The sequence below is a fragment of the Pelmatolapia mariae genome, linkage group LG14, assembly GCF_036321145.2.
Source record: "Pelmatolapia mariae isolate MD_Pm_ZW linkage group LG14, Pm_UMD_F_2, whole genome shotgun sequence".
Taxonomy (NCBI): Eukaryota; Metazoa; Chordata; class Actinopteri; order Cichliformes; family Cichlidae; genus Pelmatolapia; species Pelmatolapia mariae.
This window is the reverse complement of record NC_086239.1, coordinates 39,110,966-39,130,051: the sequence shown is the minus strand read 5'-3', so window position 1 is coordinate 39,130,051 and position 19,086 is coordinate 39,110,966. Positions and strand designations below refer to the sequence as shown.

The 19,086-nt window shown below is 45.5% G+C and overlaps 1 protein-coding gene across 1 annotated transcript; it reads right to left on the bottom strand.

Moving 5' to 3' along the window:
- Positions 1-9,695: 9,695 nt before the first annotated feature.
- Positions 9,696-14,495, bottom strand: LOC134640726 (P2Y purinoceptor 14-like). Its single transcript, XM_063492627.1, has 4 exons — positions 14,427-14,495; positions 12,912-13,091; positions 12,551-12,810; positions 9,696-10,401 (listed from the first exon to the last, which is right to left on the bottom strand). Exons 1-4 carry the CDS (start codon positions 14,493-14,495, stop codon positions 9,696-9,698), a joined length of 1,215 nt encoding a protein of 404 aa, XP_063348697.1.
- Between the last annotated feature and the right edge of the window lie 4,591 nt (positions 14,496-19,086).

Here is a 19,086-nt window from a genome sequence, read left to right as displayed (position 1 = left end):
AAAGGCTGTGTGTGTGTTTGACCTCACAAATGTCACAGATCAGATGTTCAGTGTTGCTGGTTTGTCGGTAGCGGCTCCAAGTCTGCCGCTGGCTGTTAGTCTGGAAGCCCGGCGCACAGCTTTCAACCCTCCGCTGGGTTCAGCTGTCAGTGGAGGTGAAACACCGGACAGGGCTCACAGGTCTGTCGCTACGGTCACGTTTACGTCACGGTTTAATTTGGCTCAGATTAAAGTTTCATAACTTTAGTTTAATGTCTCACTGGAGCACGTGTTAGACTGAACCATTCACGCCAACTTTGAATTTAAACTAACATTAAAATATTTTTACAAGGAAAGAAGAGAAGACGCTGTCCAGAAATGATGACATTATCTGTTATTAATATTTATTCAACTATATTGTAAGCACCAGCTGTCTGTCAGAATGACTGAAATAAAGTAAAAATAAGAAACATCTGATTTGTGTGTTTGTTTGATGTTTAACTGTGTTAGAAACTATGAAACAGAAGAAAACTAACGCTGCTCACGAGCGAGACGGAAGGCAGGAAAGTTTCCTTTATAACTAAACATGTTAATAGCAACTCCGCATTTATGTCGTAGTTTATAACACAGCACGTGTGTTTCAGTAACAGCCTGTTTATTTCAGTGTAGTGGGGAACAATTCTTACCAGTTTGTCTTGGAGAGTCCACACCAGTCCAGATTTCCGAGGACACAGCTCGCGTGGGTGTTATCTGTGATACTCCTAAACTATAAGTTAACCAAGTCAGACAGTTCGTTTGTAACGAAAACGTAAACACGGAGTTACCGCAGTGCCAGCTGTTTAATTCACCGCAGTAACCATGGTAACCACTGAGAGGCTGGGTGGACGCAGGGAAGTAGCCCTGGTGTCTCTTTGAAACTGAAAAACACATGGAAACGCGTTTAAAATCATAGACGCAACTTTATTTACCTTCATCATGTTGGCTAAAAACTATTTTCCATGTTTGTCCCACCAAACATCAACATTTAAAATCAAGGCGCTGCTGCGCTCTGCTGAGAAACAAAACTTAAAAGTTGCGTTTTAAGGTTTATTTATCAAACAAACAAAAGATCAGCGTTTGTTGTTTCCTGCTGCTTCTCCTGCTCTGGTACAAAACCACAGGCCCACCCCAGTGCATGCTGGTCCTATACTCTTCCTGGCTGACTTTCGAAGAAAAACAGCAAAACAGAAATTAAGCAATTATTAACCTACAAATAAAACTTGTAAATAACCCCAAAATATAAGTAAACTGAGAACAAAATTTAACACTTTTCAAAGTAATAAATTGAGCATTATTTTTGTCTTTAGATTAATTAAATAATTAGTTAAATATTAACTTAATTATTGTTTTGCTTTGCCAGCGCACCTCTCAATGAAGTCGCTAGATGGCGCCGTGCGCTCGGGATAACCGAGCAGGGCTGCTGTGCAGGTGTTTAGCGCATGCAGGTGAGTGTCAAAGCAGCATGTCGCTCTGTGGGGAAGGTTTAATGCGCCGCACTGAATGAAAGTGAATCACATGATTTGCTGTGACACAGCCGGAGGAGCCAATGCTGCAGGAAGGTTAAATGGGAAGTGTAGAGATGCTGATTAGAGACAGCAGGTTTGCTTTGTGCGCCGTCTGCAGTGCTGATACTGATCACGGGTGAACTCTCAGTAGCTGTGCTCACGCAGGCCTGAACCTGAGGTTTGACTGAGAACCACAATATGTGATTTACTCTCATATTCACGACCCAGAGTCTGTTCAGCAACAACAAGGTGGCCCCAAACCTGAGAGACCAGCAGAACACAGCAGCTGAGCAACGTCTTCAGTATGTTAGAAAAACCAGAGCCATCCCGGTTTTAAAGCTAAATTACGAATCTTACAGAGTCTGTTTCACTGGCATGAACATCACAACCCAAAGCAGAGGATGAGGCTGGCTGCACATGCAAACAGGGGCTGTAGTTTCCAGCAGAATCATTAAAGTTACGGACTCAGCTCCCGCCTTTGTGAAATCAGGTCTGCCATCAGGATCGGAGTGCTTGTGCTGATCAGCGTCGACGCCTGCAGCCTGTTCTGAGTCACCGTGAGGGTCACAGATAGGTGGACCACATGAACGTTTTCAAAGGGCTGATCTGGCCCACGAGCCACGAGTTGGTGCGAGACGGAGAGAAGTTATTTTTTGGAGCTCAGAAATAAAACAGCTGCATACCTGCACGTGAGCATGGAAGGCTTTCTGGCACTTGAAAAGTTTATCAGCAGAGTTTTGAGTGTGTAAACACAGCGTGTGTTTACCCTGAATTAACTCCCTATGTGATGACTCCAAAAAGCCAGCATCAATAAATCACTGATATTATGATTCACCGTGGCAACCAGCCAGAAAGATCCCCAGCTTACCTCACCCTGCATGAGCTGGGTGTTCTGCTGCATGCCTGAGGCGTGTACGTATGGATCTCGCTCTGGGATCAATTCATTCAGTAAAGTCAGAAGTGGCTGAAGGCCGGTGTGCCCGTGCTGCGCATTAACGCTCTGAGACTTCCTGTTTGTTACTGGTTGCTGATGCCAGGCGGAGAGTGCAGCTCAGGGAACCTGACACAGTTTTAACAGAACGATGACGCTCAGCTCAATCGTTTCACATCAGTCCTTATTTAGTCCTCATCGGTCAGAGCGTACCGCTGGCTGCACAACAGCAGGAAACCCACTGTGTGACTTTAATACTCAGACACATGCTGTTTGCTAACTTCCTGTTTGCACCTGCTTCAGCGTGCTCAACCCAGAGACAGACCAGATCAAAAACCAGCAGCATCCTAAACCCCCGGGATGATGTCACGTCAGTGAGGCGTCTCTTCAGATCTAAGAAAGGCTCCTGGAATCGAACCCATATGTGTCCTCCCAGCTGGTCTGAGTGAATCCTGGAAAACTGGTGCTGACGACCACGAGCCAGTAAAGGTCACGACTATGTCGCCTACTGCAGTGACACTGAGTTTGTTCTACAGGAGCTAAACTTAATGCTGCGTGTCTCCACATCATGCAAACAAAAGAAGACGACATGAGCAAAAAGCAAAAACAAAAAAACACATGGAAGAGTCTGTAGTGAAATTAAAAAACTGAATTCTGGGATAATAAAAATCATCAGGCAGCTGTTTGTACAGCTGTTTTCCTGCATGTCTCCTAAATGTCACCAATACCATTTTTTGAGCTTCAGATGATTGATCAGCAGCAGATATCGGAAACTTCAGGCCAGCAAGTCAAAGTTTTCTGAGTTGAACTGAAGCGTGATTATGTAGACCCTTAAGTAGAGCCTCAGTCCCCGGCTGGGTTAAACATGACGTGCTGCGCATCACTGACACGCTGACAGAGAAGCTTCGTTCCCTTTGCTGGGCATTGCTGTCGTACATGTTAGCTGTAATATTCTGCCTGTCGTGTCTCACCAGGCTGTTCTGTGCCCGTTAGCTTGTAGTTGGTAAGGTTGGTGGTGTTCACCTCCATGCACGAGGAGGTGAACAGAGACAGAAGGTGGAGTGACGCTCTGCTCTGAAAGGTGACTCTTTCCCCGCACGACCAAAGTGATGATGATGATCCTGAATGTGTCCAAAAAGCAGAGAGAGATTTCAGAGATGAAGCAAAGTAAAACCTGCAAGCTCATTGTTTTAAAGTTCTTTTTTCATTACTGCTGTGAAAGTGGTCAATAAAAATATCATAGCAAGCATTTGAGATGCTTTTGAAAGCTGTTTGATGTAACTGTAATCCAAACATCGATGTCGAGGTCGGACAAACTGGAGAAAGTTTGAAGATTTTCACTGTTAAGTTCCTGAACTCTCAGAAGTTATGATGCATCTGTGCTTCCAGCATCTTTGTCCTTTTGAGCTCTGTTCATTTGGGGATTTACAATAAAAAAGAGCCAAACTTCCTCATTATGCTGTCTAATGCTGCAGCTTTCAACCTCTGTCAGTCGTGTGGTGCAGGTTACCAGAAGAGGAAATGAAACACTGTCGATTCCCTTTAGTGAGAAAAGTCCCACCAAACTCCCCTCACATCATTTCACCTATAAATCCACTTCTTTAACACATCTGAGATGACAACAACAACAGCCAGTCACTTTCATACTCTCACAAAAGGATTCAAATCACTGAGTTCAGGTGTTCCAGTCTCTTCCATGTCCACAGGTGTATAAAACCAGCACCTGCAGACTGCTTCTACAAACATCTGTGAATCGCTCTCAGGAGCTCAGTGAACTCCAGCGTCTTACTGTGATAGGACACTACTACTACTAAATATTCCACAGTCAGCTGTTAAGATAAGATAAAACTTTATTGATCCCACGACGGGAAAATGTTTGTGTTACGTCAGCTCAGGTACAGATATCAGAAGGAAAATACAAAAAATACAAAGAAAATACAAAGAAATGAAAAATAAGTAAGACCATACTCTAAATTCAACGGTCGCATACACAGTATGTGATTATGTGGTCGCCCACGACCGTGGTTCAGGGGGTTGGGAAGCTCATCTTGTAACCGGAAGGTTGCAGCTCTGTCTGTCTTGGTTGTGTCCTTGGGCAAGACACTTCACCTACCGCCTACTGGTGTTGGCCAGAGGGGCCGACGACGCGATATGGCAGCCTCGCTTCTGTCAGTCTGCTGTGGCTACAACTGTAACTGCCTCCACCAGTGTGTGAATGTGAGAGTGAATGAATAGTGGAATTGTAAAGCGCTTTGAGGGTCTCGAAAAGTGTTATTCCGACGTATAGACATGTACACACTAAATATACATATATATACATATATTCCATATACATAGAAGGTCCATTATGCATGTAGTGGTGACCGTGGATGTTCACAGTGTGACATCGTGATTGAGGAGTTATATATATATCTGCTCCTTCCTGCAGCGAGGGTGTTTCAGTCTCTGACTAAAAGAGCTGCTCAGCACACTCAGACTCATGCAGAGGGTGGTGTGGGTTGTTCATGATGGATGTCAGCTTTACTAACATCCTCCTCTCGCCAACCACCTCCACAGACTCCAGAGGACATCCCAGCACGGAGCTAGACCTCCGCACCAGTTTGTCAATCCTGCTCCTGTCCCTGTCTGTGCATCCACCCCCCCCCCCCCCCTCCCCAGCAGGCCACTACATAGAAAAGGGCAGATGCTACCACAGTGTCATAAAATGTCCTTAACAGAGTCCTGCAGACTCCGAAGGACCTCAGTCTCCTCAGCAGGTGGAGTCGACGCTGGCCCTTCTTATACAGGACGTCTGTATTTGTAGTCCAGTTTACTGTTGAGGGGAACACCCAGGTACTTGTCAGAGTCCACTATCTCAATGCCTTTTTTAGTGGGATTATAGCAAAGTGGAAGCGATGATGAAGAGACAGCAGCTCAGCCACGAAGCAGTAGGTCACGTAAAATCAGAGAGTGACCAATCATGCTCCTCCGTCTGACTATACAATGGATGAGTCTGGGTTTAGCGGTTGCCAGGACAACAGTACTTGTCTGACTGCACTGTGCCAAGTGTCAAGTTTGGTGGAGCGGGACTGCACACCACAGCAGGTCCATAAAGACAGATGGATGGATGAGGTTGGTGTGGGAGAGTCCTCAACCCGGCAGGACAGCTTTGTGTCTGACCTCACAAATGCTGTTCTGGAAGAATGATCAAAGAGGAACACCCGAACCTTTGTGGAAGAGCTGAAGCTGTCAAAGCTGCAAAGGCTGGGCCGACATCACTCAGGGTCGTGTGTGTGTGTGAAGGCAGACGAGTGAATACTTTTGGTAATATCCTAAATCATCTGATGAGCAGTGCTGGAATAACTGCAGAAACACAAAAACACAACTGTTTTAGGTCAAAGATGTTACTGCACCAACTGCAGTTTGGTGAATCGGTTATTTTAACCAACAGGTTAGTTGAATCTCCTCTCTGCTGTTCCTGTGTTCTAGTCTGGCTTTAGTCATGATTTCTAACCTTGTGAAGCACCACAGCTGTCATGTATTTCATTTCAACAGACAAGGTCAGTGTGCGTTATTTCCCGCCCCCCCCCTTTTCTTCTGTTAATCATAATGAGATATAATGAAAAGCTTTGTCCATCCTCTCCTGCTTATCCTTATCAGGGTCACGGGGGGTGGAGCTACCACAGGTCGCCAATCTACCACAGACAACCGTTCACACTCACATTCATACCTATGAGCAATCAGTTTTATAAATAAGCCAAACTTCAAACTGTCGAGGAGACAGATGATAGATGAAAACCCGGACAGAAGGATGGTGCTGGGGTATTTTCATAGAGCTGCAGAGTTCGCTGATCTTATCATTCAGGTCATCACAGTTTTTTTTACTTTATCCTGTGTATAGAGAGAGCACTGCAAGGCAACTGTTATTGTGATTTAGTGCTATTGAAACAAATAGACTGAAGCTGAAATTGAATTAAATCGATTAGAAGCCTCAGGAAAACATCCAAGGTTGACAGGCTGACTGTTGGCAGCTCATTAAGATAAGATGGGGCCTGATTATTTAAGAGCAGGATTTTGAATTCTGGATTTAACAGGAAGCCAATGAAGGGAAGCCAATACAGGAGAAATCTGCTCTCTCTTTCTAGTCCCTGTCAGGACTCTTGCTGCAGCATTTTGGATTAACTGAAGGCTTTTCAGGGAGTTTTTAGGACTTCCTGATAATAATGAATTGCAGTCGTCCAGCCTGGAAGTAATAAATGCATGAACTAGTTTTTCAGCGTCACTCTGAGACAGGATATTTCTAACTTTAGAGATGTTGCGCAAATGGAAGAAAGCAGTCTTACATATTTGTTTAATATGTGCATTGAAGGACATGTCCTGGTCAAAAATGACTCCAAGGTTCCTCACAGTGTTACTGGAGGCCAAGGTAATGCCATCCAGAGTAAGAATCTGGTTAGATACCATATTTCTCCATAATTAACCTCAGTGTGTGAAGAGGACTCTCCATTTACTTGAACAAATTGGAGTCTATTAGATAGATATGATACAAACCACTGCAGTGCAGTACCTGTAATACCTACAGCGTGCTCTAATCGCTCTAATAGGATATTATGGTCGACAGTATCGAACGCTGCACTGAGGTCTAGCAGGACAAGCACAGAGATGAGTCCACTGTTAGAGGCCATAAGAAGATCATTTGTAACCTTCACTAAAGCTGTTTCTGTGCTGTGATGAGCTCTGAAACCTGACTGAAACTCTTCAAATAAGCCATTCCTCTGCAGATGATCTGTTAGCTGTTTGACAACTACTCTTTCAAGGATGTTTGATATGAAAGGAAGGTTGGAGATTGGCCTATAATTAGCTAAGACTGCTGGGTCTAGAGATGCTTTTTAAGTAAGGGTTTAACTACAGCCAGCTTGAAGGCCTGTGGTACATAGCCAATTATTAGAGATAGGTTGATCATATTTAAGATTGAAGCATTAATTAATGGCAGGACTTCTTTGAGCAGTTTTGTAGGAATGGGGTCTAAAAGACACGTTGATGGTTTGGAGGAAGTAATTATTGAAGTTAACTCAGAAAGATCAATTGGAGAAAAAGAGTCTAAATGAATACGCCATTTCCACCTTACAAATCAGAGCAAAATCTGATGTTTAATAATCCACATTTCACTGTTTTACTCTTTGGTTCAGATGTGGATACTGTATTGTTCTTTCTTTGTGATTGTTTATGTTTAAGTTGTTTGTTGCTGGTTTTTAGTTTGTTTTTTGTCCGTTTGGGAGCTGACACAGTCTCTATGGAGATGGGTTTTGGGGGGTAGCAGGAGGAGAGAAGCTGCAGAGAGGCGTGTAAGACTGCAACTCTGCTTCCTGGTCCCAACTCTGGATAGTCATTGTGGCGGGGGCGTGGTTTGCTGGCCTGCTGCAGAGGAGGGGTGACACAGTGAGCTCTCTGGGTGGCACGGAGGCGGGAAGGCAATAGGTGTACGGGACTGTGTTAATGAGGGAGATGTCTTTTTGTGTTCCCACAGTGAGATGGACCAGATGATGCTGGCAGAGAGACGGAGTGGCTGCGTCCGAGGCGGGTGCCAAAGAACCGCAGATTATTGTCAAAATAAAAAGACACTAAGCATAACCCGTGTGTGTGTGGGTCCTGTGTCACAGTCATATTTTGGGGGGTTTAATAAATTTGTCCATATTCCTAGAAATGAGAGCTGCTCCATCCAAAGTGGGATGGATGCCGTCTCTCCTAACAAGACCAGGTTTCCTCCGTACACAGAGAGCGTGCTTTGGATGAAGCACGTGAAGACGACTCTATGACATCAGAAGTTATCTATAAATGTTTTATGAAATTGGCTACACAGATAAGCTACACAAAAACACCGCCGTGTGTTGGAACAGGAAGTGATACTGTACAGCAGAGAGAGCGAACACCAAGCAAGAGTGAAACAGATCATCTGTCTGCACTTTGAATACACTGAAACTCATAATTAATCTTTTTTTCATTGTTGTGTTGATCATTTTCACTTAAGAAAACAGACTTTTTAATTCACACCTTTTAGGAGAATACTAATCTTTCATTTACAGGAGCTCATATCTGAGTGCACACAGGAGTTATTTACAGTATTTGTAGCACAGAAATATAACAGCTCTGCATAGTACTGTTGGTGTAGTAGGCGTACAGAGTGCAGTGACTGTGATGTCCTTTGGCCCAGGTTTATGTCAGAAAGGTGTGATGACACATGGAGGAAGGGCGTGGGAGGAAGAAGAGTTGCAGAAAAAGCCTGTGCGTGTGTTGAAGTGCTATATTTGTTCATTTGCAAGTCAAAATTCAAACCTTTTCCTCCTGATAAAGAGGCCGAGGTTTTCCCAAAGATGTTTGTAGAAAAACCCCTCTCGATGCAGTGAGTCATTATTCCTCTGCCTGCGTCTGTGGTCTTATCAGTGAGTTATATGAAAGCTGGCGCCTGCCTGAAACTGACTTTTTGGAGAGACTTGTGAAGTATCTGAATTTCAGGAGTGGGACCACGCCTCCAAACACGCCGCTGGTCCCCTTCGAGGCCTTCCCCAAACCGCAGCTCAGCTCACGTCCGAGCATTCACCTTTACCTACTAAAACGCTGTCAAACCTCAAATGAGGGGCCAGCGAGTGAAATGTTTAATGCTTGGGAACAAAACCCTATTTCAGTGTGATAAATGTATTAGATTTATTTATATCCAAAGCAGTTTACATACAAATTGTGTCTCTGGTTCAGGTGAACAATAACATAATGTACATATTTACAGTTTTTTAAACACATAGGTTTTTATGCAGTGGTTTTACGGGTCCAGTTCACCTGAGACCAAATCGGACTGCTTCCTGTAAATGAGTTTGAGAAGAGGCTAGTTTGGACGTTTTAAAGGTACATCAGTGCAGGAAGAGGTCATAAAAGGTCAAAACCTCTGAGATATGTTGGCTTGTAGTTTAGCTGGCCATCAGGGATTATTTATAGTCACAGAGTTAAAGAAGATAGACGATAAATAGTTGCTAAGTGATGAAATTTCTCATCTAGTAAAAAATACTTCAGTGTACTGACATGACTTTTCTTAATATTTAGGCCTTTGAGTCTTTGATAGCAAACAGAAATGTTTCAGTGTAGGTCTCTGAAAAGCCCGACGTGGTACCACCCAGTGTCCTGAAACAGCTGGTCCCAGCAGGCAGCTTTGGCACATAGTTGCAGTTTTTAAAGCTCACATTCATCACAGTTGTTCGTGTGCTAGCTTAAAGCTACAGCACGCTGGTCCTTGTCGTTGGGGTGAGCGATAGCTTCCTTTTGATGGAGCTCTGCGTATCGCTGCTCCTCCTGTCTGCGTTCGCTGCGACCGTTGACACCTCTGTAGTGGTCAGCGCATTCTTGAGGCTCAACCTGGCCCGGAAGGCCTTGCAGAAGATGAAGTAGATGAGCGGGTCCAGGCAAACGTTGAGAACGGACACAAAGACCGCCATTTCCTTTACGTAGAAGAACACCTGGCTCCACGAACAGTTGTTGGTCTTGGATGTGTAGGCGTAAGGAAGACGAACCAGGTGGTAGGGGACAAAGCAGACGCAGAAGACGCTGACCAGCACCAGCATGTTTCTGCGTGATCTGGCGAGCTTCTTGGACCCAATAGATGCAGGCTGCTTCCCCTGTGCCACTGAAAGCTTGCGAGAGGTTTTGTAGTAGAAGAAAACCAGGCAGACGAGGACGGTTACAAAGATGGTGGCCGAGAAGACGTGGATGATTTTGTAAAGCGCGCTGAGCTCTTTACTGTGCATCTCATCACAGCTCACTTTTGTTAGTGTTTCATATACCGGCTTTTCTGTTATAAGAGAGACCAGGATGTAGGAGCTCGTCACAGTGATGAGGAAGACCCAGGTTAGGATGGATATTATCTTAGCGCCTCGTACTGTCTGCAGCATGTGATTTCCCAAAGGGTGGACGATCTTCAGGTACCTGCAGGGAGGAGAGAGCTATCAGTGTGTGAGTCAAACCAACTCTTTCACCTCCTGAAAACCAAAGATTAAGCATGTTCACCCAGTGTGGACTCATGTTCTCCCATCCTGCACTTTCCACCATGTCTGCAGCCACTGCCTGTTGGATGATTATGCCCCAGAGAAAAGCTTTAACCTATAAGCTTTACGCACAAAGACTTCCTCTTCAGGAAGGCAGGAGGAGAGGGAGCATTTCAATGAAGACAGTAAACCCTTTATTCACAGGGACATGGCTGATGATTGAAATTTCAAAGTAGACTGATAACTAGACTCTAGTCTGTTCCCCCAAATTTTGAAAACTACTTCATGTCCACAGTTGTTTGGACTCACGCTGTTGCCAGATCCAGATCTGTGTGATTCGAACTGGAGACGCCTGTTATTAAACTCACTGTGACACGGATACAGCGCTGTATGGGTCCACTGAGTCTGACAGGGTCTGAAGTCTGCTAGAAATAATCAGGTCAGGTAGGGTGTGAACATGTGATCTACCGTATTTTTCGGACTATAAGGCGCACTTAAAATCCTTTAATTTTCTCAAAAGTTGACAGTGTGCCTTATGTATGAATTCTGGTTGTGCTTACTGACCTGGAACCGATTTTATGTGCTACACGGCGCTCAAACATCTGTCAAAGATGTTTTAGTACGACTTTGCTAAGCTACAAAGCCGAGCTTGATTGTTGGAGCATTACGGCTACTGTAGTCAGGAGCCTGGAGGAAGTGGAGGAAGCAAGAAGAATGAGTTGAGTAAAGTTTGACTTATCTGACTGTTTTGTTTCACTGAATGTGCCTTATAATCCAGAGCGCCTTATGGTCCGAAAAATACGGTAACCTGGATGTTCCAGCTCTCCCCGGGTTTGGGGTTTTCCATTGGTCCGTCTCAGATTGGGTCTAAAACTTTTCAGGTCCAGCAGTAACAGCCGAGATTGAGTGGAGATGCACCACAGTGGTTTAAGCAAAGTCGACCGTACACAAATGTTAAATGCAAATGCATTGATGTTGGTGTTTCACTCCTTAAATGGCCCTCTTGATGTGTGCGTGTGTGTGTAATATGTGCAAATGTGCTGAGTCTGTGATGAACTCCGCTGTCGATTTCATTCTGCTGCTTCAGCTCTGACCACGGAGGCAGAAGTAGCATCGAGACCACATCCTTTGCTTTTTAAACACGTATGACAGTATCCTGCTGATACGTCTGTGCAGCTGCAGAGACAACACGCAGCGTCACACTGACCGCCCTCAGGTAAACTGACAGCTGCTAGGATCAGGCTCATGTCTACATCTGTACGTGTAATTTTCTCCTGTTTAGCTGAGAAGCCAGATGAAGTGTAGAGCCACGTAACAGAGTTCATAAAATACATGGTAGCCCTTCTAAGTCATTCACTGCTCACCTGGTGGAAGTTACAAAGTCTTACCATCCACCTGGTGAGCACCGCCCCGCCCAGGATCAGGTTAGGGTTGTATTTTTGGACCTCCTGGAGAGGTAACGCGCAAACGCCACACTGGATTTGAACCCTACTCATGCTGCTGTGACCTAGTTATCGGGCGATGGCACTAATCGCCGCGGCGCGCCTGCACATGGTGGACTATTTATGGTTTTTACAAAAAAAGTCTGTCATGAATGCAGGTGGCGCTCAGCTCGGTGCCATGACCCGAATAAAAGCCAGACAAACGTAACCGCGTTCGATTTCCTTGAAATTTAAGTTGACACAGAGTGATGACAATCATCTACCACAAGATAAGAACCCACATCCACTGTTGATACGCTGAAAATGTTTACAGCAGACACAAACTTGTTACAGCCTCAGCGTCGTCACCTCGCTCAGCTTTGTTTTGGATTGTTTGGGGTTTTTTGAGTTTTGGTGCCTGTTTTGGTTCCCTCTCTGTTCCCTGTAGGTCTCAGTCTTATTTGTCTTTCTGCTGCTGAGTTTATTCTTCTGTTCTAGTTTTCTTTCTGTCCTTTGAGATTGTCTCCACCTGTCCTCTGTTCCCTGCTGGGTCTCATCTTGTAATCAGTTACCTGATTATTTAAAGTCCTCTCTTCTCTCTCTTTCCCTGCTTTTGCATGTTGTGCAGTTCTTTGTCGGATCACTGGAGTGTCCTGATTACGTTCCCACCTGTTAGCGGCGATGAAGCCCATGAACATGATGCTGGCGTACATGTTCAGGTAGAAGGCGGAGGCGCCGAAGTTGCAGTAGACCTTGCGGATGATCTCAGACTTAATGTTGGCGTACTTCATAATTCGCAAAGGGAGGCAGAGGCTGATGAGGAAGTCGGCCGCTGCCAGGTTCTTCAGGAAGATGGTGACGCTGGACACGTGCCGCTGACCCCTGAAGAAGTAAACGTTCAGGGTGAAACCATTGAGGAACAAACCGACCTGCAGACACGGGAGGGACAGGAAAGAGGTTTGCATCATTTAGTCAAAGTTTAAGATTTATTTTCTGCCACATCATGAAGACAGAGAGGACAGCGACTCACTAGAAACACCAGGGTGTAGATCACCATGAAGAAAATGTGGGCTGAAGTGTCCTGGATGTCTTCATAACAGCTGGAGTTACTGTTGTTGTTTCCGGAGTGGTCGAAGGACGACGCTGCCATTTCCGGGTCTGGAAAGACGGCGGTTAAAACAGAGACGGTCACCACAGGAACTGCTGAAGGCTAAAAGGGAAGCGGTACAACACATGGTTACCAATCGTGCCTTTTTCAGGAGCCCGCTGCTCTCACGCCACCTGAACAAATGTGATTCTAAATAAGAGGAAGCCTTAGCAATAAACAAAACAAAAACTCGTGGTGAAAGGCAGCGAACATCACAGACGGCCAAAGAAACGGGATATTTAAAACAGCAACAACGCTGATGCAGAGGTAACGGTAACTGGGATTTTTCTAATACAGACCAGATTCAAACATGTAAACATAAATCACACCGTGAACAGCAAACTGATAAAAAGAGAAAATCAAACTATATATATACTGAACAGGTGAGGAGAAGCTGACCTGCTTTCATGATATTTCATCATTTAAACCATATTCACACAGGACAATATCAACTGTTTACACGGAGCTGGGACACGCTGATTAATGCGCAGGTCCTTCCTCCCTGCAGCCGTCAGACTGTGCAATCAGAACAGCTCCCAACAAACACAGATGTTTACATCTGCGCTGCAACTTGCACTATTTTATCAACCCATTCACACCATAACCAGGGTTTGCCTCTTACTGTATTTAATTTTATTTTATTTAATAACGGTACGGTACTCTGTTTTTCGTAACCATCGTCCTTCATGTAAATATGTAAAAACTGTGTATGTTTCTGTTCTGTGTCTTGTGTCCTGTTTGTTTGTATATGTGTCCTTCTTGCTGCTGTGACAACCAAATTTCCCCTTGTGGGACAATTAAAGGATTATTCTATTCTATTCTATTCTATTCTAACATTGTTTAAATTCCATATTTAGGATGAGCTTTATTAACGTGCCCGCACACACTTTTTTCTAACATTTGCAGATAATTATGTTAATATTTAACACCAGGTCTTATTTTTTGTGCTCGATAGTGATGACATCAATCGACCGCGCCTGTGATTAGAAAGAATGATGCTATGATGCCGTCTGGGGCGGCGACCTGCACTGTGTGGATGTGGAGAACCGTGCTGCGGTCGTCTGAACACCGCACATCTTTAGTTTAATGTCCCCTGTAAACTCCTGCGTCACACATCAGCGGCGCTCTTTTCACCTCTAAAAGGTCACTGAGGGGATTTTGGAAAGTTTATTTAGAACATGATTAATGTGACATTTCTGTTTGACCTGAATCTGATTTTTTTACCTTACTGTTACCAAATACTGACAACTTTAGCATCATATTTATTTATATCAAACCATTTTTAAGTCCTGTGGAGGTCCAGGTCAGATTCTCACCACAGCCCAAAACATTCACATCATCAGCAAATGAAACTCATTTTAGAAACTCTTGTAAATATCATTGATGTGTGTCATAAACCGTGTGGTAAACACAGAGTGGACGCGTTTCCAGAACCACAGATTTGTTTCCTTCTGTGTAATTTGTCATCTCGTCTGTGAGATGTGTTGGCAGTTGCGTTGTACACCTGACACACCTGGAGTTTCCTGAGCTGCGAGCAACAGCTTCACGTTTAGTGTTCCTCACCGCCTGAAGGTGTGTCGGTTTCCACACACCTGTACAGTGACACAGATTTACCTGACAGGTTGGTCTGTCACTGCGCTGCAAACACGGCCTCGTAGCTGTGCAGCAAACAGAACGGCTGACAGCAGCAGCTGCATCACTGACGCTCGTCTCTGTCAAAGTCAGAAACATGTGGCGTGATGATGATCACGATGCCTCTCACAGAGCAGCACGTCTCCTCCTGACGATCACAGCGGCTCAGATGGAGGGCTGTCGGTCTGATCTCCTCATCGATACGATACGTGACCTCACAGAACCGATCGCTCTTATCTTTTCATCGGCCCCGTCTCATCACAGGTCAGAGACGCAGGAAGGATCCTGCTAGACTGTGTTAACCTACTTACTATCATGAGCTTATCTGACCTCAGATCAGCACCCGTCTGTGCTTTTATTGCACAGTGTTTGTTTCATCTGTTCCACTTTTTTAATGATGTTGTTGTTTCTGCAGCAGAGCATCGCTGATGTAAAGCAGAAAGATCACTGCATTCACACGATGACGGGCAGGTGTGGGAAGTTTCGTGAACCTAAACAGAAGCCGGCTCATCTTCATAGCCTGACCCCGATCACTGACAGCATCGTAACCAAGGCCTCCTCCTCCACACGTTCCATCTTCTGTCCTTACAGGTCGTTACGTCTGCATAGCCCCGGCCCGATAAAGCAGGACCAACATATGTCAGGGTAAAGCCCAGAGGCCGCCATGGGGCCAGAGGAAGTCCCGCTCTGCCTGCTTCTGCTGGCCTTCACCACGGCTCTGAATCCTAAACCACACACAGTCACGTTTGCTGTGTGGCAGGCAGGAGAGTGGACCCAAATGACTCAGGACACAGAGGAACTAAAGGAGGCAGCTTTCACTGTGCTGTGAAAAACTCAAATACAGGAAACAAGAAACAAAGCATAACAACTAGAAGCTGGTAAACCAAGGCCTCAGGAAACGAGGACCATGGAGGAAACACACAGCACCGAGGAGACGTACGACACGACACAGCGCTGAAATACACAACGGAGCAGGAACAGGAAACAGGAGGGAAACACAGCTGGGACTAATCACACATAATAAGAGGGGAAGCAAAACTAGATACACTGACATGAGACTTTCAAAGTAAAACAGGAAACACAAGACTATCAAAGACAGAGCTGAGACATAGAGACACGACTGTCTGAGGAGACAGAGGGACTCTACGAGGGACACGGGGAAGGCAGAGCAACAGAAACTAAGACTGTAACACAAGCAGAACCAAAACCATGAAAAAGAATAAAAGAGAAAATAAATTAACCACAAACCATAAACACTGAGTCAGAACACGACACACAAGTCTGATATGAACCTGTGAGGGCTGCACTGCAGAGCAAACACCACGGCAACAGGCAGCCGGGTATCATCATCATCATTATCATCATTATCATTATTCTAGAAGAAGGGATGATTGATTTCTCCACAGAGGTCTCCCTCCCTCTCTGAGCAGCTAATATAAAATCAGCTGATGCTGAGGTTTGGTTTCACTCCCGTGTGACAGAGAGGAGCAGCAGGCCCACACCACCTCTTAAACTCTGCAGACCTTCACACACTCGAAATCTGACCTGATGTTTCACGCCTTAAAAATATTTTTCACGCTCAGTTGTTGTGGATGCGGCCGTTCACACCGACTGTGTGATTTTGCAGGAGGAACGTGAAACCAAACTTGATTCTTCAGAGACGAACAAACACATCTGACCAATCAGGTCACTGCATTTGGCAGCAAATGCACTCAAAAACCCAAACTGAGTACAATAAGCGAGTTTGACCTCAGACAAACGACTGCACGCTGCTCTCAAACTAGTTATCAGTTTTTAGGAAAATGTTCAGCGAGTGTATGTAAGTCGATAAGTTTCCATTTGAAGAATTCAGCCTGTAGTCTACGCTCTGACCGAAGCGTTGGCCTCACGGATGTCGATGTCGGGTTCGTGCTGTCGGCCTGTTTATCGCTCTGACTTCACTGCTCTGTTAAACGAGGGCTTTCGTTGCTGTGCGTGGCCCTGAGGGCCGAAAAGCTCGTGTCTGTGCGACAGGTCGACGCCATTTTCTGTTTCTAATCGCACAGGTGACCCTGCAGGACTTTTAAACTGAGGCTGAAACAGCAGACGCGATCGTCTGCAGGGGTAGGGCTGCTGTTGTTTTCCTTACAGGTGTTTCCAGTTCAGGTATGTGTGGTCATGTGACGCAGCAAACATGCAGAACTCGCCCTGTTTGTCCCTCCATGCTAACGTTTGTATTTGAACACACAGCGACTTTAAAGTAAATGAAACCTCGATCTGTTTGTGATCGTCACTGCAGATATTTCCAGCTCTGGCGTTTATCTCCTGACCAATCAGCTCAGTGCTCTCGTCTGCTCTGTTACATCAGCACTGCGAAGCTGCAGCTTGTGGTCACAGCGGCTTAGTTACCACAGTGCGACCCAGTTAAAGAGAAACAGCAGCCACCGCTTATTGAAACTTCATGAGAATTTTTTTATTGGCAAAGAAAACATTTTTTTAAAACCTGTTTCCAGATGTGACACATCAGCAGCAAAGTTCCACACGCAGAGAGGGTCTATTTTCTCTGGTGAAGCCTCATCACAACGCTGCGTCACCACCAGTAATATCTCCCAGAAGACTCACTGACATGTCACTGAAAACTAAACCTGTCCTCAAACATCACTGTGGTGTCTGTGTGTGGTCGACAGTGAGGATTTGTGCTTCAGCAGGAATCTACGCCGTACCTGCGTGAATCCGTCCGCACCTCACGAGAGATGTAGGTACGCAGACTCTGTGAAGCACCATCCACACTCCTCTGCATTTCCAGCTACTTTTTCAACCACAGATGTATCAGTGAGAGGTCTACAATCGTGGCCTCAATATTAGAAATACACAGCATCAGTATAAGGACGTCAGCACATTCCCAGAGGGAGATCAGACTGTCGGTATGGACGTGAGGGAATAACAACAAAGTGGAAAAACCTGAGGGACAAATGTTTGACCACGAAAATAACCAAGTACCAGACGTCCCAGCGGTTCATGTTTTCGTTGCACATTAAACACCAGCATGAGTATAAACGGCAGCAGTGATGTCGGCCACACTCGGCGCCGAAGTGCAGATCAGGCCCGACGACCGGACGTTGGGGGGAGATCGAGGGTTGCTGTGGTGACCGGTAAAAAGAGCGTTGCGTCAATCTGCCACAAATTCACATCAACTGACCTCATAATCGAAGAGCTGCGGTGCAGTCCGCCACATTAGAAACTTTCAGTGAGCGCAAACAGGGTATAAATCACGTCCAGACGGCGTGATGCCTCGCATCCACTTACTCCAGCACACGTGTCTCCGGACCGGGGAGGGGGGCACCAGAGAGCCCTGATGGGACCCTCGCAGCTATGGAGAGACCACCTACACAGGAACACCTTCTTACTGTGAGGTGACAGCACACAAACGCAGCCAATAACCAATCAGTTATCTATCATTGAAACCTCACAGCTAAATGGTTCTCATTAATGATGGACAGCAGAGGAAAGCAGATGTTTGGATGTTTGCACCTCTGTGCAGCCTGCAGCGCTGGGTCGACAGGCTGGGAACCACTGAACCACATTAAAGATGCCACCTGTGAGCCGACGATACACAAGCTTGTGCGCGCTGCGAGCAGTGAAACCACAGGAGGAGAAGCTCCCGTCGCTACATTCTCATCCCGAAACCAGAAAACATTTTCCTTTTTTCACTGTTTTCACACTTTCAGATCTGTGAGCAGACACACTAATACTAACAGCGGCGGTGTCAGTGTTTCTGTGTAAATATAGCTGCTAATCACAGCATTTAAAGGCCAGACATGTGACATGTAAGCATATCGGTGAGGTGGGGTAGAAACAGCAGGCTTACCTGCAGCACTGTCCTGTCTGCGCGTCTTCACGGAGAATCTGTGAGAAACCCTTTATGACTTCCTTCTGCTCAGTTTATATGAGGAAGGCCAGGCCACACAGAGAGAGGGAGGGCGGTGGAGGAAGCTGGTGGTTGCTGCTGTGCTGACGTCCTGCATGCAGCACCGTTCCTCATTTGCAAGTCAAAAACACACACCTATTTTTACCAGGAAGTTTTCATTTTTCCAGAGATCTTTATTGGAAAGAGCTCTGCTCTGAGTGGGTCTGTTGTGTGCGACACTGTTCCTCAGAAAACAACAGCTGCTGGAAACAGAGTCAGTCAGACACACAACCCAGAACCAGCTAAAGGTTAACCAGCAAGCTTTACGGCTTTGAGTCAGGCTTTGTGTGTATCACAGATCAGAGTCGACTCGTAAATGTCCCGTGACTCACAGTTAGTGTTCATGTTTTCTTATTTTCAATCAGCAAACATAATTCTGTTTTTATTCGACTTACACGAGTGTTTCGTGTGAGCTGGGAGTGCCTGTCAGTTATTCAAAGCCGGTTCTGGGTCCAGCACATGTGTCAGAGGAAGAGCGAC